Source organism: Oryza sativa, chromosome 3, assembly GCF_034140825.1.
Source record: "Oryza sativa Japonica Group chromosome 3, ASM3414082v1".
Taxonomy (NCBI): Eukaryota; Viridiplantae; Streptophyta; class Magnoliopsida; order Poales; family Poaceae; genus Oryza; species Oryza sativa.
Genome location: NC_089037.1, coordinates 31,617,237 through 31,642,144, shown reverse-complemented (window position 1 = coordinate 31,642,144; position 24,908 = coordinate 31,617,237). Strand labels below are relative to the sequence as shown.

The window sequence follows — 24,908 nt, the reverse complement described above, 5'->3', positions numbered from 1 at the left end:
CCCTACGGTGCCTACGAATATCGTCAGGAGAGATATAGCGCTGTCTCTGATCTCGCCGGATATGGATTCGAGAAGGAAGGCTACCCTGTTGTCGACTATGAGTCAGAACTTCAGATCGCCATGTCGACAACAGTTTGATAGGCTACCCCAAATATTGTACTTGTGTGATCTAGATGAATAAAGAGCAACACCGGCTTCGGCCAACAGGATGTAGGATTATTACCTAACAATTCAGGGGCCCGAACCTGTATAAAAATCCTTGTCTCCGTCTCTTTTACCTAAGTCTCGCATATATCCTAGGACCAACGATCCCCATACCATGCAAATACCGGAATCGCGACATCAAACGTTGACAAATGGCATCAAAGTGAACAGGCACTCAAGATTCCATAGGAATTTGCATAAATTTGTTCAGTTTCCAGATAAACAGAGAAAAACTATTCTTTTCTAAAACAGCATTTGCATGTATGATGTGCAGATAACGGACGTGAATTATCTGCAGTGCTGCACTTACAGTAGCTGCCACTGACATGTTGGATCCCTACAAGTGCAATATTGCAGACAATCCCCACTAACAGTTAACCCGGTACGTGTACATTTGACGGAACCCACCTCCTCCCAAATCCCGTAAGGTTTGTTGCAATTTTGTTTAGAAACACGGTACAAACAAAGATGTCCACAATGAGCACTTTCGAAAAATTGGGCTGGCATATCTTGAGATTGACGAAATCATCACAGATGCCTCGTTATCGACAATAATGAGCATATTTGGAAGATTAGGCCAGCATATCATGAGATTGATGAAGTCACTATGGACGTCTCGTTGTTTATAGGTACGCCATCTATCGCTGGAAAAATAAATAGCTGTATATGTAAGCACTCGTCTCAAATCTAGAATTTAAATACGGGTGAACTGATTCCACCATAAGAAACCTAATCGACTGAGCTACGCTCACTTCGCTATTCGTTGACAGCTTGATTATATTGTTACTTGTAACAGTAGGTCAAAGGTTTAAAAAATAATCGAAGCCTAATTTATGAAACATGAGAAAACATTCAGTTCTCTCAACTGCTTCCTAACCCAGCTGTGATATCGTATTCTCGTGTTTAGCTATAAAAAATATTGCGAAGAACCTTCGAAAATCTCGCAGAAAATTGCCCGGTGGAGAGGAAGGGCTCTGCTCGATCGAGCCGTGCGTTCTTTCTGTGTGCGGCAAACAGGGGGTCATCCGTTCTGAATTCTGATGCTCAAGTGGACCTCGTTGCAGACTGCAGAAACAACACAAAAGAGCTCAGAGCACACGCAGATAGTGCTGGTTGGTTGGTAGCTCGTGCAAATGTAAGCAATGACATCATCCCATCACCATTGGGGATTACAAAGTCGTGATCTGTTGTACGGAGTTTACTCATACATCGAAGTGGTTAGGGAGGATTAAAAAAAACTACTAGAAGTATCGCTCTATGACTATCTGTCCAAGCCAGGTAATGGCGGATCGATGGAGAGGGGGAGGGGGGGGGGAGAAAACAAGAGAGAGGCTGCAGATTTAAGACCTGGAAGAAAGCACATATCTTTATGTTGGTCCAATGGCAGATTTTGTCGAATCTCCTTGAATTCCCTGCGTTCAAACTTCAAACTTCTCACCGACACACACAAAATAAGGGAATTTTTCATGTTAGGATAATACTTCTTTGGAGTAGCAGATTTTGCATATTTTCTGGCTAGTGAGAATTTGCTGCGTCGTCCCATTTCCAACAAATTCTGGGCCTCCAAAGAAAAGCCCACTCAATTTGCGAGGGAAATCCCTCGCGGGCCGGGTCGTCTTCTCGCGCCAAACTCCCAAGTCTCTCCAACTCGCATCGCCTCCCTCCTGCTCCTCCTCCCTGAAGCTACTTGCAGATATGAGATAAGGTGGCTGTGCTCGTGCTCGAGCTCACCACCAATCTCTCCTCGCCCACCTCTCCCATCTCGGCCACCACCACCGATCGCCCCTCGCGTGCATGTCGCAGCCGGAGTAGCATCGCATGCGTGCAATGCCGTCTCCTCCTCCTCATGGCCCCATGTCGCTGATGGCCAGCCGGTGCTACTGCTGTTCGTCGCCGCCTTCGCCGTCGCCGAAGCAGCGGAGAGACGCCGAGAGCAAGCAGCAGCAGCAGCAGCACATCCGTAACTTATCGCCGCCGCCTTCGATTTTCGTCTCTCGCGGTTAATCCACAGCTTAACTCTGATTCCTGCGTGATTGTGTGTGTCGCAAACAGTGCAGGCGGAGCGCGGCTGGCGGTGACGACGAGGAGGGCGCTGCTGGCCGCCGCCATCGTCGTCGTGGGCTCCGGCACGGCGGGGCGCGCCAGGGCGACGGAGGAAGGCGGCGGCGGCGAGGGGGAGGGGGTGGTCGGGGCGATCAAATCGATATTTGACCCGAACGAGAGGACCAAGTCGGGGAAGGTGTTGCCCAAGGCGTACCTGAAGGCGGCGAGGGAGGTGGTGCGGACGCTCCGGGAGTCGCTGGGGGAGGACGACGGCGGCGACGTGGCCAAGTTCCGGCGAGGCGCCGACGCCGCCAAGGAGTCCATCCGGGAGTTCCTCGGCGGCTGGCGAGGCCAGCAAGCCGTCGCTGCTGAGGTTTGGTTCGCGCATCTCAGCGTTATCATTCGGCTGTAATAATGCCAATTTTCCCCCTATTTTTGCAACGCTGCTAACCACATTCACACACCCAGGAAGTGATGGATCTAGGAAGAAATATAGACAAAGCTATAGCTCTCACTTCAAAAAAAGAAATTAATAAGAGCTCTAGGAAACTCTCATGGTTTTAATGGTTTTATTGTCAGTAGGGAAGGCTGAATCCTCACCTACGTCCATTTGCTTATCGTTACTTACCCGTAGTATTTTATGGATACACATATAGCCCATGATTTATCTTCTAGCTCCATAGTTTAATTCTAATGAAAATCCTCCAAAATTCAAACTACCTCCGTCCAAAACCCCTTACATTTGGCGACAAATTTTGAACCCTGAATCAGGACGGAGAAGTATATTTCAAAGGAGGCTTGAAGTGAGTTACACCGATCAAATTAAAATAAATATGAAAATTAACACACAAGTAAACGATCATGAAAAAAATTCAAAGCAAGTTTGAACTCAAGTTCACTCACCTGGGGAACAGGAGATGGCATGATTTTTTTAGTTGCAATTTTGCAAACATCAGAACATAACTGGGTTGCTTACTTGACGATTTGTTAACAAAATTGTTTGCCTGCTCATCCAGGAGTCATACGTTGCGCTGGAGAAGGCCATCAGATCACTGGCGGAGTTCTACTCCAAGGCAGGGCCATTCGCCTCGCTGCCCAAAGATGTCAAGGACAAGATCCTCGCCAACCTCAACACTGCAGACGCCTTTCTGTAGAGATTTATTTTCTTCTGTCAGAAAAAAAAAGTACTATCTGCCAACAATCAACGAGTGATAATTGCATTGTAGCCAGCCTTCACTTTGCCTGCGAAAAGATCATTGGCAAAGACAGAAAAGAGCAGATAGAACATATGATTACAAGTAAATGCTTTCCAGAGTGATTATAACCTTGCGATCTTTGACCACATCTCACCTGATCAGTAGTTCGATTCAGCGAACAAAAGCACCTTGCATCTGCATGAACACGAGGATAGATGCCATAACATTATCAGATTTACTTCCAACATGAGAACAGGTGGCATATCTGAGATTTTTTTTCTGCTTGCCCATGCATTAGTGTCTTACAGATGAGATCTGGCTGCAAAAAAATGGGCTAGCAAAAACAAAGCTACTGTCACATAGCAGGTAAAGAAACATGTACGAAGATTTTGCGGCACACGTTGGCCTTTGGTACTAAGTTAACCATCCAGAAAAAAAAAACACGGAATAAAACTATCATCTCAGTTCTACATGCTGACTTTACAGGTAAAGGTAAACCACTTAAAGTTAGGTGATCGGAGTCCAACACTGCACAGGCTGGTTTCAAGTCAAACCGAAACCAAAGAGTCAATTGAATCATCAATATTGAGCAGAACCGAGGTGCTGCTGCTCTGCAAGGGATCTTCAAAAACTCGCCCTCTCTATCCAGGCTACTTCTGCCAACCGACGAACCGCATGCCGAGTCAAAAGAGAATAATAGTAACAATGAAGGATCGGTGTGCTTCATGTCCTCAATAGTATCTGTCAATGCTTGAAACTACCAGGGTGCACCTTTTGACAGGGACAAAATAATGCAAAGGAAGCATGTCAATCTGCAAAAGATATTCAAAATAGTTAGACAAACATAACGATATTGAAATCATAGAATTCAAATGTATGCGTTGTTCTCTAAGAACCACTAACATAAGTTTGTAGCCTATTGTTCATGTCATTAATCAATCATGTAATGCATTCCTATCTTCTCAAACAACAAGAAACCCAGTATGTCGGTTCAAGTTCTTCAAAGATTTGTAGAAGATGTCATGACATGTTTTGCAAAACAAGTGGGTATTCTGAGTTTTCAATTTATGGGTCATGCCATGAAAAGGAAAAGAGAACATGGAGTAACATTACATGGATTATTGTGAAACATTACCATTGCAAGCACTAGCATCTTTGCTGTTGTCCCCATAACATGGGGCAGCCGAACCTTGAGTCTCAGCATTTGCAGAACAAAGAGAGTCTTCATTGGCCACATTGGAAGTTTTCCCAGACTCGAGCTCAGAGAAAACACCATCAACTGCACAAATGGCCATTCACCATTAAATAAAAGGGGGAGGAGAATAACTCATTGATATATGAGGGTTAAATTTTATGTGCTGACCTTCTTGAGAGCTTGAATTTTCCCCAGGTGAAGTTTTCTTTAGCAATGGCTTTTGAAGAAGACCTGTTCCAGGAAAAACTAACATGCTGGTAGACTTGACTTCTTGCTTTTCAGAAACATCAAGTGAACTAAATCCAAATTTAGATGTCCAGGTGTCCACAAGTTCAGCGATAGCTGGAATTATCAACTTCTCAACATTGAGGGAGCTGAGGATCTGAAGTGTAAATATCAGAATACGTTAGTACACACAGTACATAACAAATGCTCAAACAAGCAAAATGAAGTAAGCCCATATATAAACTATTATCAATGAGGTACGCAGACAGGCAAGCTAGTTTACTTATTCTCTTCAGAGATGTAATACAAAGGCCAATGTATCATCCGACATATGTATTACAAATTATACCATATAGAAAAATACTATCTAAGATGCTATTTTGTAAAGACCAATTATAGCATGCCTGAAGTAGTCAGAACCACATCAGAGCACTACAATTTACAAGCTAGAGTCTGTTATTGTTCCTACTTTTGTCACATATTTCAGCTAGCGACAAAAACGTTGCATAAATTAAGAAGTCAGGTTTTGAGCAGTGCCTCAATGTCTTGAAACTAGACACAATGCAAATAGGATTTCTGCAATAAACAGTTGTCCTATATAATCACCATGAATCATGCCTAGATTTGGGCTCAGATCAATATACCATTTCAATTCCATCTAGCAGTCTGCGGCACATCCCTTGACGCCGATACATATTCCGAGTACCAATGAATGGCATCTCTGCTAACTTGGTTCCATGTATTCTGTTTCAGGATAAGAGACCAAATAGAAAATCTTATTAGTGCCCAGTGATTCATTGGGAAAAACATTACATAAAAGTAACCATAGCAAGCCTATTTCATTAGAGAGTTCAGGCAAAGAAAAGGCACAATGACTGTATACAATTGATTGCAATTAGTGCGTGTGCACTGCAATCAAAGCACTTGCAGTACTTGCAACCTTGCAACTGAAACAAAACAACTCAGCTATGCACTAGACCATGATCAGTATATGCGGAGAACTAGTGATGGCATGCATCTATGTTATTTTTGAATAGCACAGAGTTCAATCTAGATGAAATATATACACAGGACAAAGCATCCAAAAAGGGCAAGAGGAAGGCAACTCACCTGACCGATGCTGCGGCTATTATTTCATCTCCACGTTCCAAAACAAAGATATAAAACCCATGGAAGTCCATCCGAACAAAATTTGACCTACACATAGGCAAAAACAGGATGGCAATCAAATATCCTTCAAGGAATAAAATTTCCATTTCAACTTGTCAAACACAGAAGAAATTCTGCAACTATTAAATATATCATGGCCACTTCATCCGATGTCAACTAAAAATCATAAAATTAATAACGTAGTCCAGTAAATCAGCAAAACGTGAACTAGAAGGTTGATACAGTGTATACTAAACAGAAACCAAACAAGTCGCAGTATCACATACGTGTTCAGTTAAAACTAGCAATAGCTGGTAGATCCACAGGTCAATCATAAAAAACACTCACCGTGAGCTACTACGGATTTATTTTCCTTACTAGCATTAATCACATGGTTTCATTTGGATACCTTTTTTATATGGAGCACATATAGCTGATGCTTCAGTGGGTAGGGACTTTTCTGTTGTTTTGGTCATATATAGTTTAGATTTAGCATATACACCTTTAGATGCATAAATATGTTTATTTTGATTAGTTAAATCTCACATAAGGCCACAATCCACATAAGCATATATACAGTGATTGAATACTCATCTACCACTCTTGAGTTAAAAAACATTTGATTATACCATATCATGCATTGAAGATGGAGGAAACAATGTTAAGGCTTCCATAAACTTTTACTTGGCTACAGTAGCATACTATTATATTAGGAAATATGCCAAAAGCTCAAAATTCCCACATTGAGCTGATGCATACACCAGATCCAAAACTCAGGATCGCCAAAAGGCTCATTAAAGAGTCATGCAGTGAACTAGATCGACACAAAATTATCTTCAGAAATTTGCAGGACAACAGTGAACAGTGTCATATAAGCACTGGTGGTGATATGTGCACTAATTGCATACATAGTCAGCATGGTTACTTGCAAATGCACTCAGTTCTAAATGAATTTGCAGATGTTCTAGCAAATCAGCCTAAATTATCCCATTCGTAGTATCATATGCTGGTGCCGTCACCAGATTGAATCTATAGCAATAATGTAAGATAAACTCCCACCATAGACCCACTCACCAAAAGCAGAGAGGAAGAAATGAGGGGAAGTGCGCGCAAAGAGTTACAAAGAGAAAACAATATCAACATCACAGAGGTTTCACAAGATAACCTCAAAATTGCATGGAGTAATGTGAGCAGTGTAGAAAGAGTGGTGCATACCCACAGTTGTACACAACATTACGTATCAAGTTGATGCCAGTTCTTTGGTCAACAATCGGAAGAAAGCACTCATCCATTAACGAAAGAGCAACTGCAATCTTGGAGTTACACTCAACCCTCTCATCCAAAGCAACAACTGTTTCTGGTACATTTTCATGAATACGCTGAATAATTCTGCATGAAAATTCTGGTTCAAGATCCTTCTTCACAGCAAGAAGATTACGCAATCCCTCAAACAGCTGCATCACATAAATGTCATTTCAGATCCTGTAAATCACTCTTAGTAACTCCATGGGTGGAGTGAGGTTTGAGGGAGGGGATATAAGTTCATAATATTTTACCAGTAGGATAATAAAAAGACAAAGTTATCACGTGTCACTAAACGAGTTCAAATACAAGATGAACACAGTAACTTAATATGTGTTATGTGATTAGATTTAAATGGCAAAAAAGCATACTAAAGGGATACAAAAAAGAATTGGTTCCATGCATTATAGTAAACATATTATTTATAGTCACTTCATTGTAAAATATGATTCTTTTTAGTTACCCTCATCATCCAAAGTGCATTACCTTTCCCCTATAATGAATATCACAGGAAAATAAACTATAGATATATCTTAATGACTGCATGAGAGCACTGTTGACAGTTCCATAGATATCATTGCCGCCCAGAAATCTAATTGAAAACTAATAAGTTCAGTAGCACACCATCCTAAAACATCACTTGGTACAGAAATTCATAACAAATAACGACCCGTGTACTTCAAATAGTAAACAGACACCATGTAGGGAATATTAAGATACAGAAAAAAAACTAAAGGAGAATTAAATGTTAATGATTTTGGTGAAATTACATATCTATATTGCTTTACACAATGTCAGTTGCTTATCAAGTAGAGCTACTTGGACACAAAAGGAAACAATAAAACTGACGAATAAAGGTGGCAGCATAAACCCTAATGCACTGCAGATATTTAACAGGTGAGTTTTGTTCTTATTATTTTTTGGCACCTTACTTTTAAGTTCAATCTTTTGGTTCGTGTGGTTTGACTTGGATTTCATATCTAGCCTACCCTAACTTAGCTGAAACTACAACAACCAGTTCTGAAATCATGCTCGGCGAAACTAGGAATGAAAAGGAACAATTTTTTTATTAGTATTACCAGTCTGCAACTTTGTTGGCAGAATAAATCGCATGCCTGACTGGAGACATTGGATGTGTTAGTAGTCTCAGGAGAGCAACCTGGGTGATCTACAGACATAATCATTGTGAAGAAATCAAAAACATTGTGTCAAAAAAACAAATGATTGGCAATCACGATATTTCAGTGAAGTTAATCAATAGCTAAACAAATTGTGCATGTATCTAAAGTACTGACACGCTATAAAAGGGAGTACAAGCAGAGATTACATACATTTTTCTTCGCACTGGGAACAAGTACAGAGTGAAGAGTCAACCTCAGCAATGTCTTGAGCATCCTGCCTTGAATGTTCCTGACAAAATTTACAGGAGCACTTAGCACAACGCCAATCATCAGATGGAAGAGCCTGAAAATAAGAGGTTTATATCCATTAGAAAACATTGCATCAAATTATCAAGCCTTAGTGCAAAAAGAAATTGGAGATCACGTTATCAGGCATTTCAATCATCTCCTCTAATCCAGGAACCACAAAAATAATAGATACAGCAGGCAAGACAAAAGTAAAAGACAGACTGATGTACTCGAAAGAATTTTCATACAGGTATTGCTAAAGTAAATATGGGTGGCATTAAGGAAATAGACTTCTATAGAGTATAGACCGCATTTACTTGCTCGATTTAAGTGCATACCTCAAGTTCTAGACAACTCATGTGGAATGTTGAGGGACATCCATCACAGCAGATCAAATTGCCTCCATCACCACAAATACCACATGTGTCATCATTGGGGTCATCAGTCTCAGTGCTAATAGGGAAAAAGGCCTGCCTTTCAGAATCAGACTGCTTATCCCATGCATTAATGAGACAATGCAAAAGGTCAGTGTCCAGCCCATCTACAAGAACATTTCTATAAGGTTTGCTGACTGGCCCGCCAGCGTGAGCCACAAATTCAAGTACTGTAAAGACCTTGCTGCAGCATCTGCAGTTAATTCCATCCCTAGTGGTTACACCTTCCAGTAAAACTTTTGAGTGGGTTTCATCCACACATTTCAGTTTTGCATTGATATCAATAATATCAAGATCAATCAACCAGGATAAAACTGTACGTTTCCATTCATATGGAACAAAACCGTTAGTGCTGCTTCCACCATCCTTATTTGATCCACGAGCAAGTAGAGCACAACCACCTCGCTTTTTTCTTTCGCTGCCTAAATGCAACTTTCTAGAATTTGAAATTTTATTTTTGGAACCCCTTGAGTTGCGCTTGGAAGTTTTCTGCTTTTTCAGTAAACCATGTTTCCTCTTTTTCAACTTCTGAAGTTCTACTTTGGTTCTTCGTTTATTAACGACTATTCTTTTTAATTTGCTAAGGATTTCCTCTGAAACATGACTTTTCCCAGGGCTACCTACAGATTTCTTTGAGGGTCGCTGATCTTTAGCTCTGCCCTTCTTCTCAGATTCCATACCTTCAAGGAACACAGCATAAGCTTTTGTGACAGACCAGTAAGATCCTTTACCACTAGGAGGTATATACACAGAATCCAAGTAATTTCTGCCATTCCTGGGTCTCAGATCAATCGTCCAACCAGCATCTAGAAGCATGCCCTTGATATGATCACTTATTTTTTGTTTTTCTTCACGAAGACTTCCTGTATTTATCTGCTCACTTGGACCCGAAGATTTCAAACTGGAAGCCTTGACTTCCTTTCTATTGCCTTTGGGAGCTTTAACTTTCCTTGGTGTAGATCCAGCCCTTTTCCCAGAATATTTTCCTCTTTGATGATTTTTTCTCAGTATGATCGGTTCCTCAGATTCACTAGAATCCTCTTGTTTTTTGGGGACAACACCACCACTTCGAGTACGTCTTACACAAGTGTTCTTCAAGGAAGTATCACTGCCAGTTCCATCATCATCGGATTCATTCTGTGATAGCTTAGATTCGTTTTTATTGGAGCAATTCACAGATGTACTCAACTTAGCTGTTTGACTCTGATGTTGCCGTCTTGTCGACATACCTTTCTTACTTGAGCCACAGTTATTTCTGGTAAGTTTCTTTCCAGAAGACATTTTTGGTTGCTCTAGCTCAGTGTCTGAGGATGTATCTCTTGCCTTCTTTAGGGATGGTATTGCAACTGGTGACTCTCCACTAGCTTTATCAAGTCCTGATTCCAATATCCTCTTCTTACTGGCAACAATCTTAGCGCCAACTGATAATATTGACTTCCTCACAGCGGCCTTGTTCTCAGATTTAACTCCTTCAGAATCTGTGAGCTCTATATCATTTTTATCAGTGATGGCTGAACTACAGATATTCTGGTCTAACCCAGAAACTGCGTCTTCTGTTTTATTTACTATGCTGCCCCTTCTTGTGAGTGGTTGAGACTTGATATCGATCTTCATCTGAGTTTTTGATTCCTTGTTCTGCGTGATACTTGGAGGATCATCATTAGCAATGGCATCTGAGTTTCTTCGAGTGGTAACAGTTCCTTTTAGTTTCTTCTTTGTATCAGTGTCGCATTCTGCCACCCCTGTGTGATGAACTTTTGAGCGCACGGTGCTGCCCACTTTCCTTGTATAATGATGAACATCTTCCTTCCTTTCTTTGCTTTCCAAGTTAGCATCGTTTGTAGCACCTACGCACATGCTAGCAGAAACCTCTCTCTGTCTAACAGTAGCAGACCTTGTAACTCGCTTCTCAAATCGAACCTCATCTTCAGATTTCACCTGCTTCGCTTCACATGTTTTTCTAGTTATTGATTTTCTCCTTATAAAAACAATGTCAGGAGTTGAATCCCCCTTGGTTTCATTCACAGGACTGTCGATCCCCTTCTTTTGGTTAGTGCAATCAGTTAGCATAATGTGGTTATCAACTGCGAGCTCAATCTGAGAAATTTCAGCTTCTTTATGCTTATCGTCAAACTGGCAATGGTTCTCAACTTTCTGATCATCACTAGCGCACATAACGGTATCCTCTTGCTCAATAGATTCTCGTCCACTTGCGCTTCTGCTTAAACCCATGCTCAATTCATCTCCATTTGCTGTAGCCAATGGGTCTATGACCTCTCCCTGGCAAAGCCCATTAACCCCCTTGTTTTCCTGGGAGTCATTGATGCCCCCAACACTTGTTCCACCTCCAGATTCATTCTGCTCCTCAGAAGGTGTAGACAGTTTGTCATCTGCCTTATCCATCTCACCATCAGATTCCTGAATGTCAGCGTCCAACCCATTCCCTTCAGCAATTTCAACCTCAGCAAGACCCAAACTTTCCACATTATTTGCGGAACACCTAACTGCCTCAACCACAGCATCGCTCACTACCGCACCAGTCACTTCCCCATCTTCCTCAGCATTGCAAGTATCAACTGTCAGCACCCCTCCTCTATCACCCTCTGCTATGATATCACACTGTTTCTTCTCCAAAATGTCACCCTTGCAAACATCCAAAGCCACACCCCCCGCTGTCTCAGCATCCACATGCATTTTCATGGAGTTGGACCTCAAAATCCTCTTTGTCGAGGCCCCATTCTCATCCACGGAACCCCTTCCATCTTTCCTCTTCCTCCCCACCACAGTGAGCCCTCCACCAAGATCCACATCACCATCAATGGTAGAGTCGTCCACCTCCAAGGAGGTAGACTTCTCCAAATCCTTCATCGCTCCGTCTTTGGTCTCAGGCACCGGACTCCGCTTAGAACCGTTATGGCCCATTCCAATTCCAACACCCTGTGCATGACCAGAAACTCATCAAAATCTTAACTTGTTGTCATCAATTTCTCATAAAAATGTAAATCTAAACTTAGATTCGAACAGCATGATCCACCCTAAACCCTACTTTGGATTTGGACATGCCTAATCAAGAAACTTAGGGCAATGCAACATAAAGCACATGAAATGGCCAAAATTAACAACCTCCTCCACTAAAAAGGAAACCCGAGCGGGTGATGAACTCAGAATAGATTATACCACCGAGCAGAACAACGATTCCAAAAAAGGGGAAAACAAAATCAGAGACGAGCAACTCACCCCCCTCAAAAATATACAAAATCCAGCGGAATGGCTCTTGCTACAACACTCCCGCCTCACGCATGTCCCGGATCAGCAGATCGCGCGGCCGAGCACCCCTACCCCCTCGCCACCGCAACCGCCCCCACGCAGCCTCCCCCCTCCACTCCACCCCCCACCTCCGCTCCTTCACACCCCCCACAACCGCCACCCCAGGAGCAAACCGGAGCGGCACCCTCCGGCGCCTCGATCCGGCCGCGGCGCGGCGGGGGGACGCCGAATCAGGCGCCCAATTCGGCGACGCGGGGGTCCGAGGAGGGGGGGAATTGAGGGGGAAGCAAGAGTACGAGACGAAACGAGAGAGAGAAGAGGCTTGGCTCCTCGAGTGCTCGCCCTCGGCTTTGGTTTGGTTTGGGTTTTAATCCCTCTCTCTCTCTCACCTTCTTTTCTTTTAAATCGGAGAAGGGTTGGGGGTGGGGTGGGGTGGGAGAGGGAGGGGGTTTGTGCTGCGTGCTGCGTGCTGCGTGCTGCGGCCTCTTGTCAGTTTCCGGCGTTGGTATGGTGAAGTGTGGGGGAAGGAGGCCGGATGACACGCGAGTCTCGCGAGCCGGGTTTCGCGGTGGTAACTGGCGGGGTGGGGCCCACGGGTCATTGACCAGCGTCAGCGTCACCCCGATGGTTTTCGTGTGGGTTTTCGAAGCGCGAGGAGAGCCGGTGGAAGAGGGGTGGAACTTGTTTGGTTTTTGAATGTTTGGGGTGCGGATTTGAAGTTTTCCCTCCACTTTCTTTCTTTGGTTTGTTCACTCTCACGGGCCGTATCGATCGTATATTCGTATGGACTATGGCTGCTGGATGCTTTGCAGCCTTGAGGTTCGATGTCTATGTGGATGTGATCCTGAGCTCTTGGAAACCGATGGTGGGAGTGACCCTTGTAGTCCATGTATTCGAAGCGGTAAATAGTTAAAAACGGTGTGACAATTTAACGATTGCTTCTTCCTTACGTATTATTGTTTGGCGTGCGCGCGAGAAAGAGATAGAGACGAGTAAATGAACTGGAGTTATGACTTATTGTCTGATTCGTTTCTATCTTTGGATGTGCTCGCATTATTTTTTAGGTGATCATATTGATATAATAGTATTAAATGAGGTGGAGTTATTCACTGATTTGTTTCCTTCTTTGTATATGTTGGCATTATTTTATTATTGATATGTATTAAATGATGTGGAGTTATTTTGTGATTTGTTTCTTTCTTTGGATGCCATAGCATTATTTTCAAATTGAATGCACTAATGCACTACAGGTAAATGAAGTGGAGTTATTATCTATTTTGTTTGTTTTGGTGGTTGCACCAACATTATTTGCTAGTTCATCACTATTGAAAATACTGCAAGTAAATGAAGTGGAGTTATTGTCTATTTTTTTTTATTTTGGTGGTTGCACAAGCATTATTTGCTAATTGATCAATATTGAAAATACGGCAAGTAAATGAAGTGAAGTCATTGTCTTTTTTTTTTGTGAATAACTAATATGGTCCCTGAAGTTCGCTTCGGGCTCAGTTTAGTCCTTGAGGTTTCAAATCGTCCAAACAAGTCCTCTAAATTAATTATTTGGATTAATATAGTCCTTGGACCCAAAAAAGTGCCATGTGAGCATGCCAAGTCATCCTCGCATGGAGCGGTATAAATGAAATGACCATTTAGTTTTAAGTGTAACGTCATCGTGCTTGTTTATCCTTACTATGACCAATATGCTTTTTATGAAATAATGTTATGGGAAATAGATGTTGCTCTATTAAAAAAGGATTTTAATCCGATTAATCAAATTCTAGTTTATTCATTCCTACTAGCATGTGAGTAAATGCTAGTAGGAATGAATAAACTAGAATTTGATTAATCGGATTAAAATCCTTTTTTAATAGAGCAACATGTGAGTAAATGCTAGTAGGAATGAATAAACTAGAATTTGATTAATTGGATAAAATCCTTTTTTAATAGAGCAACATCTATTTCCCATAACATTATTTCATAAAAAGCATATTGGTCATAGTAAGGATAAACAAGTGCGATGAAGTTACACTCAAAACTAAAGATCCATTCGGCGCATTTCATTATATGATTATCCCACACTAATATGATGTATCTCTTAGTTTTTGTCTATCTCTAAATCTACCCATAAGTCATAGCAAGAAGTATCAATGGCTCCGTCGAAATTGGAATTCAGCAATGATGAAAGAGGGTAGCACACGAGACCTAAAAGTAAATAGATGCGGAGACAAGGATTTAGATGGATTTAGACAGGTTCAGACCATCTCAATAAGAGGTACGTAAGACCCTACTCTTGTTTGGAGATTGTATCTACTGGGTGTAGTATTGATCTGACGATCTAATTGTGGTTATATGTGTTCTTGCTCTTGAAGGACTCTCCCAGCTCGTCTTATATAGGTTGGGGGAAGGATTACAGAGGAGCCTGCCTTTTATATAGGCTGGGGGAAGAATTACAAAGGAGAAACCTAGCCGGATACAACATTAGTTTCCTAATCTATTATATGATAGTACTCGGTCGGAGCTCTATACCTGCCTTAACATACAAGGCAACATAACAACTGAGCAACTGAGTTCTACTCTATTATATAATATATGAATCCGGTCCACCTACTATCTCTAGTCGAATATAGAAACCGTGTGGATGTCCAATACACATATTCTCTACAGCCTCATCGATGTTTTTAGTTTTAGTATATACGACATTACGGTGAGTAATAATAAGACTTGCAACCTTCAAGTTAAAAGATGTAAGATAGGAGTGAATTAGCCCAGGGCATGGCCTTCAAATCGCAACCTTATGAAACCCCTTTCCTAACCCAAAATAACTCTCGGCCTTAGCTCCTACCGTCACTCCCACGTGTGCCGAGCTTGCGCAGCCAACGCATCCAGGACCTGACACGTGCGTAGTTCCACGTGTCCTTCTTCTCCATGTCACGCCGGCTGCCACCACCACGGTATAAAATCTTGCGGCATTGCACGGCGCGCGCTGCGGCGAGAGCCATGGCGCAAGTTCAAGCCCGACGACCAAGAGGAGGAGAATGCCAAGGTCATCAGGTAGTACAGCCTGATGGCGGCGACGGCGACGCCGAGCGGCGGCTCATCGCCCCGGCGGACGCCTCGGGGCAGGCCGCGCACTGCGGCGGCCCCGTCGTGGAGGTCGACGACGCGTACGACAGCAAGGTCAAGATCGGCGAGGCGCTGGAGGCGGCGGCGAGGGCGGTCGGGGACCAGCCCGTGCGCGGGTCCGACGCGGCGGCGATAAGCTCCGCGGAGGCGAGCGCGGGCGCGGGCGTCGTCCCCGGCGGCGTCGCCGAGCAGGCGCAGGCGGCGGCGGACGCCAACGCCGGTGCCGCGCCGCCCGCGGAGGACACGGCGATCACCATCGGCGACGTCCTCGCGGTACGTCTCGTGCAGCATCGATCAACCCGCCGCGCCTTCTATTTGCACCTGATGATCTCACTCGGCCATGGCATCTGTGCCTCGTTTCTAGTGGAACGCGACGGCGATGCTGCCGACGGAGAAGGCGGTGACGGCGGAGGACGCGGCGGCGGCGGCGGGAGCGGAGGTGGAGAAGGACCCCGGCGAGGGGACCAGGCCCTACGGTGTGAGCGCGGCGCTCGCCGCGGCGGCGAAGCACAACCGGGAGGACGCCGAGTGCCAGTCGAAGAGGAGCGCGCAGCCACGGGCAGCCGACGAATGTACACCCGCTCTGGCCGAGCAGTTCGACCAAATCTAGCGAATTTAGCATGCGTTTGATTATGTATTAGCGCGCGGTTTGCCGAACGCTAAGCGAATTTAGCGAGTGCTTGAATCCAATAAAATAATTAATAATATGCGTTTGATCAAGTATTACTAACACGCAAGAATTATTAGACTTTTTTATCGTAAATAAATGGAGAATTACAGGGCTGCTAATAAATCGTCTTGGCTACTCGAGCCATGTTGCCTGTTGCGAGAGCGAGACCAGTGTGACCGATCGGCACGACGTGCCACGCTCGAAACAAAGGCGGTTGGGAGCGCCGAACTCGGCATGGCAGCACACGGTGGTGGCATGTCGTGTCGACCGCTCCCGATCCCAATCCGCTGCGAACATGTCTCGCGCGCGCCTTCCAAAAAATCTGTTTCATGGCACGTTGCACGTAGAAAATGGGAAAGTGGTTTTATCCCTTAAGATATCTCCTCATTTTATGCTTACGGATACCTCCTTATTCTTTACATATATTATCTAAATACTTCACCTTTTCATATTATAAATCTTATAACTTTTCTTTGTCAAACTATTAAACTTTAACTTTAATTATGTTTGATCAAGTTTATAGTAAAAATATACAAATATTTTTAATACAATACAAACATATTATCAAAATATATTTAATGATAAATTTATTGAGATTTAGTGTTATAAATTTTGCTAATTTTTCTATGAATTTGATTAAAACTTATCAAAATATATTTAATGTTAAATTTATTGAGATTCAGTGTTATAAATTTTGCTAATTTTTCTATGAATTTGATTTAAACTAAAGAACTTTGAATAATTGACCTCTAATATAAAATGGTTAGAGTATTATCTTAAACAGTTATCAATTTTTTAAAAAGAATAATAAGAAAGATTAATATAAAATATATCTATCATATATATGCAACTTCAAATTAAACTTCTAAAATTATAAGAAAAGTACGTCAGTATTATTTGATATTATATATTTATAAATGTTCCTTCTAAAAAAGATTTTTTTCCTTCAAAAATAATATATATTTATAAAATGATATATGTTATATTAATTATTTTTTAAAAAATATATCTATTTAAGCGGTATGTAAAAGACGAGGCAAAAGATGAAAAACCCATCTCCATCTCTTTCAGCTAGCTAACGCAGCAGCACAACGCTCACTGTGCATGCAGTCCGTGAAGTGGCTCAAGCACTCGAATCTACCAGCTAGAATCAAAACACGCCGCATCTGCCATACCCATACCCTCTCGGCTCTCGCTGGTTACCCCTTTCGACCGCCACCGGCGCGCTCTGGTGTAAACCCCCCACGACGCCACGTACTCTCGGTCTCTCGCCCCGCGCCCTCACGTTGTCACGTACAAATACTCTCGTCGCGCCGCGCGCCACCTCGCCGCCGAGGCACGACGCGCACTTGCGCCACGAGAACGTGCCACGTCACGTGTGTTCTTTTGACGCAAGCATGAGCCAGGGGCAGCCGAGGAGGCCGCCGCCCGACGGCAGCGGGGCCCGGCCGGTGATGTACGGCGACGTGTTCGACGTCTCCGGCGAGCTGGCCGGGCAGCCCGTGGCGCCCAGGGACGCCGCGAAGCTGCAGTCGGCCGAGGAGGCCGTGCTCGGCGAGGCGCAGAAGGGCGGGCCCGCCGCCGCCATGCAGTCCGCCGCGGCGATCAACGCGCGGGCGGGGCACGTCGGGCGCGCGCAGGTCACCGGCGCCATCGCCGACGAGGGCGTCGCCGTCGCCGTCGCCGAGACCGAGCTCCCCGGGCGCCGCGTCGTCACCGAGTCCGTCGCCGGGCAGGTGGTGGCGCGGCTCGCCACCCCGCCGCGGGTGGTGGCCACCCAGCCGTCCGGCTCTCTGGACAAGGACGCCGTGACGATCGGCCGCGCTCTGGAGTGGCGGCCGCGACCGCCGCGGCGGCGGGTAAGCCGGTGGACCAGAGCGACGCGGCGGCAATCCAGGCCGCCGAGATGCTCGCCACGGGGCGCACCGTCACCGTCCCCGGAGGCGTCGCCGCCGCGGCGCAGGCTGCGGCGGACCACAACGCCGCGCCCGCGGCACGCGACGAGGACAGGATCAAGCTCCGGGACGTCCTCACGGTGCCATCCGCCGCGCTCTGCGATGCCAAGTCCGCTTTCTTTTGACCGTACAGCAGCTATAGCTAACCTTGGATGGTGTGTGTGTGTGTGTGCACGCAGGGGGCGAGGGGCAAGCTGCCGGCGGACAAGGCGGCGACGAGGGAGGACGCGGAGAGGGTGCCGTCGGCCGAGGTGCGGAACAGGCCGGACATGGCGACGACGCCGGGCGGCGTGGCGGACGCGGTGACCGCGGCGGCGCGGCTCAACCAGGAGCGCCCGACCCGTAGCTTTTAGCGAGCATATGTGTTTACGGTGCTAAGTATGTTTTTCTTTTCGTTTGTTTTATTTTTTAGCAAAAATGTGCGTGCTAATATGTTCTATATACTATGAATAAAACTGTTATGTGTAGCATTCTCCTCCGTATAAGAGAGTCGTCGCATGTGTTACCGTAATCCAGAGTGCTAATAGTTTACAACGAGCATATTTGACATCAATCACTACTCACTAATGATCGATCTTCTAGACGAAGCAGCAATATAATACATATATACTCCCTCCATCCCTAAATATATTATATAAATATAAATATAATAGTACTATATAAGAGATTTTGTAAGAGATTTTGGATGAATGGTTTGTATTTTAGTACTACAAACTCCTATATAAACTTCTGTATAGATTCATAATACTAAGATACGTTCATTCATCCAAAATCTCTTAAGATACGTCAATTCATCCAAAAATTCATCCAAAATCTCTTGAGATACGTCCATTTATCCAAAATCTCTTATAGATATACGTCACATTCATCTAAAATCTCTTATGGTTTGGTTCATCTAAAATCTCTTATAGTTTGGGACTGAGGGAACAGTCATTAACAAATATTTATATTCCCAGTCATTAACAAATATTTATATATTAAAAAACCCTTATATTTTGAGACGAGGGTGTAGTCATTAACAAATGTTTATATATTAAAAAAGGAGGGATTACTAGTTACATAATCCTGACAATCTATTAAGCGATATGTACTGCCAATAAGTGCAGATATAATCACTCCTTAGTGTATATTCACCATATGCTGTGAAAATTGAACTCATTGACCAACAAGATCTCGCCGCTGCAAGTATTACAAAAGAACGATTCATTGAACTTTGCATTTAACTTTCTAACAACAGTTGTGCACTGCCTTCTTTTCAACTTGAAACGGAGCCAGTGAGACACATCTACAAGGGGGTCGGTGGTGGAGAATGCACTTTGAGTTGCAAACTTGCAAGAGATTTTACTCTTTCAATTTGATGACTCTCTAAGACATACGCGACTAGTAGCTTGTTGCAGCATCTAAACATCTGTCAGAATTATCGATGATACAATCATGACATACGCGAGGAAGAAGAACATGACAATCTGGATGAAGAACTTGGGATTGTCCCTCAAGCTCGGAGCGGCCACTGATCTACTGCTTGAGAATACAAGAATAAATTCAGTTATGTACAGTCGGTGATGAGCTAGGTGTGGTACAAAATGATGCATTGCAGCATATCTTACCTTGCAATGCGTTGTGAAAGCCGATGAAAGGGTAGGCTCTGTATGAAGACCACGCCTGGTCCTGTGAGAGATGCTGTAAGCTGGTTACCCCCCTGCATAGCCGATGGTTCATCAGTGTAAGGAAATTAGTTATTTTCAACAAGAAACTTTAGTTGATAGGCAGTAGGGGGGACGGATGTACTCACACTGAAGACTACTCTTCTCGGTTGGTTAGGGGTTTTCAACTGAAAGTTGATGGTGGTTGTCATAGCCACAATACAAGCAGCGTCAACTGTAATCACCTCACGAGGGGCAAGAATTTTCTGCATGACTAGCAAAAGTGAAGAGCAAAATCTGCCAGAGTTAGGGGCTTTGTTGGCCAGGGTTAAAAAATAACTTGCTTATGTCAAAACAAAAACGATATGAGTTCAAAAGGTTCCATGCTAATTTGAAACAAATCGGAGATTTCATACTTCACTATCTAACTTATGACAGAATATGTAAATATATAGTGAATTGGATAGTGCCGCAGGTATTGCCAATGTTGACAACATTAAAATCATGCCAGCATAAACTGTGGCACCATATTATGTTCCTTTAGCACTAGATAGTATATATCCTCAATGCATCCTAAAAATTTTACAGAACATCAGAACCATAGCTCCTAATTATAGTATGAACAATAATATATTCTAGTATTTACTCCATAGATCAGAACAGTATTGCAGTTTCAAATTCCAAAATCAATCTCCAGTCCATGAAACTGACACAAAGGGTGAAATGAATTATACCTGATCCACCACCAACAAGGAAAGCCATCCCTTGACCCCTAAGCTTCTGTTTGAGGATCACCTGTAGAGGGAATGCACATCTTTCAATTCCCAACAAAAAGTTAACAAGTACTAGCTTGCAAAGAACTAACAGGTCCCACATGATCTCCAAAGTACCTAAATAATTAGTTAATTACCCTACCTCTGCACCAATTTCAATGTTTCGCGGCCTCTGCTCAACTGTACTTGTGACTGACACATCATTAACTGAGCAGAGAAAAGCATCTGCCTGAAAGGACAATAAGGTAATATGAGGTTTCTGTGATTGTTTTCAGCCAAACAACTAACTTCGCACATAACTTACCTGGCAAAGAAGTTCTCCACCAAAGTTTGCTAGATCCATCTGTAATATAATAAACATTTTCCATTTATGACTAAGAAAGCAGGTTGGTCAATAATATAAGTACCACTTTCCATAAAATTTAATAGAGTAAATTATATGAACACTGAACCAGGTATTCATTTTCACGGAAGGCAATGGTTTGCTGGAATAATATGATAATATCACATCTAGTCATCCAGAACCTACATCTCATGCAGCTTACTAGATTAACTCATACATGTTATTATCATGCTAGTATGCACATTACACCTCATTATTAATTGCTACAGGACCAAATTCTAATGTATGCACAATGAACTGTTGACCTTTTTATCTATAGGTAAAACATATGGTTCAGATTGGAAACAACTGAGTGCTGGGGAGTGCATTTGAAATTTTGAACAAAAGAATGAAGCAAGTCCTCCAACAGTCTAAATTCTGAATCATAATTATAGAAGAATGATGGAAATTTGTCAGTTTGTCACTAATAAGATATGTAATCTTGCTAATTGTAAGAGGACAACAGTGATGATTACCCATGAGCGATATGCTCATATGCAGTTCTGTACAGTAAGTAAAGTAATGGTGCAGAGAGTCAAAGCTAAGCTACAAGTAGGTGAAAGATGATACTAGGGATTTGAATGACATAATGACTCTATTTTCAAAAAAGATACTAACAGGCAGTATTCTCCCAGGAAATGGTGCAGAAATCCCAACATATCCATCATCAGAGCCAGGGTTGAAGAAAACACTGCTGCTTATGCTTTTCCCAAAAATCCACTGCCACACACCTCCATCATTTTCAGGCAAGTAGTTGTTGTCCGTTTGAATATTACCAGACATGTAGCACATTGTACCTGAAGAATACAACAATGATGAAAGCTACACACTAACAAACTCTAAGAACATCACAGGATTCACAGAAGCCATATGACAAGCACTAGCAGTAACAACTGCATACATGTTTTTTTCGAGGGAGTAGGGCAGGAGCTCTGCCATTCATCTAAAGAAGACAATTTGAAATGTTTACAACAACAGTTTTGGATTTACTATTACAATAACCGCATAAATGTATGTTTGGCTCCGTTGCCTATCTATGAGCATGTAAATCCTTATCCAAATTTAGGTACTCCTGGGTAGGTAAAGGAACCCACATAGCCCCTTAATTTACTAGGAATTTCAGGACAAGTTACAGTAAATTGCACTACAAAACCATGATAGTAATGAAACTACTCATGTATATTAGATTTATCTGGTTTTATCATAACATACAACTAAAAGTATGGTGGTAATCTATAGTTCTGCAACTGATCCCAATTATTACAAAGTTAACCTTAAAAACAACAGGTAATTCAGCATCTGAAACAAAGAGTATTCATAAATCGGGCAAGCTGCAGATATTTCAGCTGCAAAAGAGAAGTTCAATCAAGTTACTGGAGAGTACCTGGTTTCACGGTCAACTTTTCCTGTGACTTAACCATCACCTAAAATATCATTTCGACACAACAATTCCGAATGAGCAGGGTTCGATTCCTCTTAAGGATCGAAGATTAAGAGCTAGCAAACAAGAATAACCAGGAGCTACCTGCAGGACCTGCACATCGCCGCCGGATATCTGGAACGCCGTCACAGATCCTTCCTGGCTCTGGAACCAACACACACGATTCAAACCAGGTTAGATCAGAGGGGATTCCAATCAGCAACCAAACGCTACGGATCGGGCGGATCCAGCCCGACGAGCTCGAATCTAGCCCTAACATCCACGCCGGGATAAGACCAGACCGTGTGTGCGAAGGGAAAAATTGAAGGATCAGATCGTGCAGCGGAGGAGCCCCACCTGGTAGACGTAGGGCTGGAAAGGCGTGGAGAAGAAGGGCGCGGCCATGGCGGGGGGTCGGAGCCTTCCGGAAGCTTCTAGAAGCGATCAGTGAGAGCCGACTCGGAGCGTCGTCGTCGGGTTCGAGGGAGGCGGAGTTGCCATTCGACGACCTCTCGGGGTCCTTCCGGTTCAGGGCTTAATTTCTCGAGTTTTTATCTCCTCTTCCTTTTGCAGTCATACGACGTGGGATTATCTGGGCCGTCGATCGAGTTCTGGACGGTGGGTGATGCAGGGGAGGTGCTTGCGTGGCTGGTCTCGTGGAAGCCCTGTGCACGTATGCGTCCGTGTAATGTTGGCCGGTATGGCCTGGCACGACTTGGCAGGTTAATGCTCAGGTGAATTTTTGGGATTGTTGGCTTTTTTTTTTTACACTTACCCACCACTGCACACGAATTTATTCCCGTTTAAATGAATCTTTTATTTTCGTCATAAGTTGGTACTCGTAGTTGAGTTCTACTGTAAATGAAAAAGATACGATGGTTTTTGTTAACACCAAAAATTTAACACCTTGACACGAAATAGGAAATCATTGTCAGAGTTTGAAAAGTACGTTTCTTTCACATGACCAGTCTGACCGACGACTTGTGACTAGTCAGACCGGCTAAGTCCGAGTCTGAGTCTCGAGTTTCATTGTTTGGTAATCTATTTTTTCGAGTCCTAATTGATCTCTACCCTAAGTTAGACGTGGAGGAGGTCTTATAGAAAGCAAGATAAACCTCTTTATAAGGGTCAAGACCAGTTCGATTGACCACACAATCTGTTTCTAGCACAATTAGCCAATTGAATCACTTTTTCAATGTCGCATATACTTTCTGCCTAATTCTAGCCTAGTTTTGTCCATTTTTGTCGGTTTGAACTAACTGTCATCTATCCTCGCTGTAAGAGTGCAAATACCCTTTTGTAAACTTTTCATTTGCCCATGAGACGGGTGTTTATCCCTGTTTCATCTAAATCGGCTCCACTGGCCGATTTAATTTTACAAAACTCATCTTGATTTAGGCTGTGTTCTTTGCTCAATGTTCCACCCCTCTTCCTCGTGTTCCGCGCGCATGCTTTTCAAACTGCTAAACAGTGCATTTTTGCAAAAAGTTTCTATACGAAAGTTGCTTAAAAAAATCATATTGATCCATTTTTTTAAAAAAATTAACTAATACTTAATTAATTACGCGCTAATGGACCGCTCCGTTTTCCGTGCAAAGGAAAGGAGTTCCCAATCCACTGAAAAGAACGCAGCCTTAGCTTTGTTTAGATCGAGGTGGTTGGCGACTCCGTGTCACCATATGACGTTTAGGTGTTTCGATCGTATTTTGTGACTTGTTCAAAAAAGTTGCCAACAACTTTGAATCCTAAAAATATGGTAACACACATCGAGTGAGGTATAGCCTTGAATCTAATGTCTAAATACAAGATGCAACGTGTGAGATATGCACTTCTTTCTAATGATAGAAATCCAACTAAATTGTATCGAACGGGTGCAAGTGCACAAGATTAAGAGACAAGCTAATAGGGTTGCTCATGTGTTAGCACAAATGGCAACGAGTACTAGGTCGTGTGGGGAATGGAGGCTGTGCGCCCCCGCATCAATCCTAGACTTGTTAAATCAAGAATGTAACCCTCTATTTAGTCATTAATAAAGTTCTCTCTTGACTAAAAAAAACTACATAAAACCCAACGGGGTTAGACATTATAAAATCCACTTATATATAAGAACGCTATACCATTACTCATCCAATCGCTTTATGGCAAATATGCTTCAAGCTTCTGTCGGTTAGCAAGTTCCACTTCATCTAAGATATAATTAAAATTCAAGACAACAAATGGGGTTGATACCTATCATGCCTTGCCACACTCGGTTAGAAGGGCTGAATTTTAAAGTGTATTGTCAGACTGTTGGTAACTTGATCATACTTTTTCCTAAATTGCTTTAATTTGGGATGTTTTATCTTCTCGTTATATTTTTCTGTTGTTAGTAGAGAGGTGCAACCCCTTAATTTTATACATATATAACACACGTCTTATATGAATCTCGGTAAAAATAATGATGGAAGATGAACCTTAGCATCCCATATCATTAATGTCCTCCTCACCTGAGATCATGAAACATGAACCACCCCTATTCGAT

The 24,908-nt window shown here is 43.1% G+C and overlaps 4 protein-coding genes, 1 long non-coding RNA gene and 1 pseudogene across 6 annotated transcripts; 3 read left to right on the top strand and 3 right to left on the bottom strand.

Annotated features, from left to right (window-relative positions):
- The first annotated feature begins 1,883 nt into the window (after positions 1–1,883).
- Positions 1,884–3,589, top strand: LOC4334100 (photosystem II D1 precursor processing protein PSB27-H2, chloroplastic). Its single transcript, XM_015775883.3, has 3 exons — positions 1,884–2,164; positions 2,262–2,620; positions 3,264–3,589. The coding sequence occupies exons 1-3, from the start codon at positions 2,023–2,025 to the stop codon at positions 3,399–3,401; spliced, it is 639 nt and encodes a 212-aa protein (XP_015631369.1). The 5' UTR covers positions 1,884–2,022; the 3' UTR covers positions 3,402–3,589.
- On the bottom strand, positions 2,812–3,334 carry LOC136355620 (uncharacterized). Its single transcript, XR_010739954.1, has 2 exons — positions 3,151–3,334; positions 2,812–3,009 (listed from the first exon to the last, which is right to left on the bottom strand). It is a non-coding gene; the product is annotated as an uncharacterized lncRNA (long non-coding RNA).
- Positions 3,590–3,705: 116 nt separating the features above from the next.
- LOC4334099 (uncharacterized) lies at positions 3,706–12,764 on the bottom strand. The gene is made up of 10 exons (XM_015775882.3): positions 12,395–12,764; positions 9,062–12,094; positions 8,646–8,778; positions 8,394–8,482; positions 7,228–7,466; positions 5,974–6,060; positions 5,508–5,607; positions 4,807–5,020; positions 4,579–4,722; positions 3,706–4,255 (listed from the first exon to the last, which is right to left on the bottom strand). The coding sequence occupies exons 2-10, from the start codon at positions 12,077–12,079 to the stop codon at positions 4,251–4,253; spliced, it is 4,029 nt and encodes a 1,342-aa protein (XP_015631368.1). The 5' UTR covers positions 12,080–12,094; positions 12,395–12,764; the 3' UTR covers positions 3,706–4,250.
- A 2,620-nt stretch (positions 12,765–15,384) lies between these two features.
- Positions 15,385–16,274, top strand: LOC4334098 (late embryogenesis abundant protein 47). The gene is made up of 2 exons (XM_015774637.3): positions 15,385–15,817; positions 15,909–16,274. The coding sequence occupies exons 1-2, from the start codon at positions 15,419–15,421 to the stop codon at positions 16,152–16,154; spliced, it is 645 nt and encodes a 214-aa protein (XP_015630123.1). The 5' UTR covers positions 15,385–15,418; the 3' UTR covers positions 16,155–16,274.
- A 1,203-nt stretch (positions 16,275–17,477) lies between these two features.
- On the top strand, positions 17,478–18,647 carry LOC4334097 (late embryogenesis abundant protein D-34-like; annotated as a pseudogene). Its single transcript, XR_010739856.1, has 2 exons — positions 17,478–18,249; positions 18,349–18,647. The product of XR_010739856.1 is annotated as a late embryogenesis abundant protein D-34-like (transcript).
- A 531-nt stretch (positions 18,648–19,178) lies between these two features.
- LOC4334096 (uncharacterized) lies at positions 19,179–22,912 on the bottom strand. Its single transcript, XM_015777706.3, has 10 exons — positions 22,745–22,912; positions 22,493–22,552; positions 22,352–22,391; positions 21,586–21,764; positions 20,890–20,928; positions 20,728–20,814; positions 20,547–20,607; positions 19,962–20,086; positions 19,777–19,868; positions 19,179–19,687 (listed from the first exon to the last, which is right to left on the bottom strand). Exons 1-10 carry the CDS (start codon positions 22,790–22,792, stop codon positions 19,570–19,572), a joined length of 849 nt encoding a protein of 282 aa, XP_015633192.1. The 5' UTR covers positions 22,793–22,912; the 3' UTR covers positions 19,179–19,569.
- Positions 22,913–24,908: the final 1,996 nt, after the last annotated feature.

What these genes read in the sequence shown, in the direction of transcription:
- LOC4334099 (XM_015775882.3), bottom strand. Translation starts at nt 12,079, where the DNA reads ATGGGCCATAACGGTTCTAAGCGGAGTCCGGTGCCTGAGACCAAAGAC. An exon ending in TTCCCAGTGCGAAGAAAAAT is followed by an intron (nt 8,483 to 8,645) that starts GTATGTAATCTC and finishes TTATGTCTGTAG; the next exon opens with ATCACCCAGGTTGCTCTCCT. An exon ending in TGCTAGATGGAATTGAAATG is followed by an intron (nt 5,021 to 5,507) that starts GTATATTGATCT and finishes TTTACACTTCAG; the next exon opens with ATCCTCAGCTCCCTCAATGT.
- LOC4334098 (XM_015774637.3), top strand. Translation starts at nt 15,419, where the DNA reads ATGGCGCAAGTTCAAGCCCGACGACCAAGAGGAGGAGAATGCCAAGGT. An exon ending in CCATCGGCGACGTCCTCGCG is followed by an intron (nt 15,818 to 15,908) that starts GTACGTCTCGTG and finishes CCTCGTTTCTAG; the next exon opens with TGGAACGCGACGGCGATGCT.
- LOC4334100 (XM_015775883.3), top strand. Translation starts at nt 2,023, where the DNA reads ATGCGTGCAATGCCGTCTCCTCCTCCTCATGGCCCCATGTCGCTGATG. An exon ending in GCAGCAGCAGCAGCACATCC is followed by an intron (nt 2,165 to 2,261) that starts GTAACTTATCGC and finishes CAAACAGTGCAG; the next exon opens with GCGGAGCGCGGCTGGCGGTG. An exon ending in AGCAAGCCGTCGCTGCTGAG is followed by an intron (nt 2,621 to 3,263) that starts GTTTGGTTCGCG and finishes CTGCTCATCCAG; the next exon opens with GAGTCATACGTTGCGCTGGA.
- LOC4334096 (XM_015777706.3), bottom strand. Translation starts at nt 22,792, where the DNA reads ATGGCCGCGCCCTTCTTCTCCACGCCTTTCCAGCCCTACGTCTACCAG. An exon ending in GTGGAGAACTTCTTTGCCAG is followed by an intron (nt 20,815 to 20,889) that starts GTAAGTTATGTG and finishes TTGTCCTTTCAG; the next exon opens with GCAGATGCTTTTCTCTGCTC. An exon ending in CGAGAAGAGTAGTCTTCAGT is followed by an intron (nt 19,869 to 19,961) that starts GTGAGTACATCC and finishes TCGGCTATGCAG; the next exon opens with GGGGGTAACCAGCTTACAGC.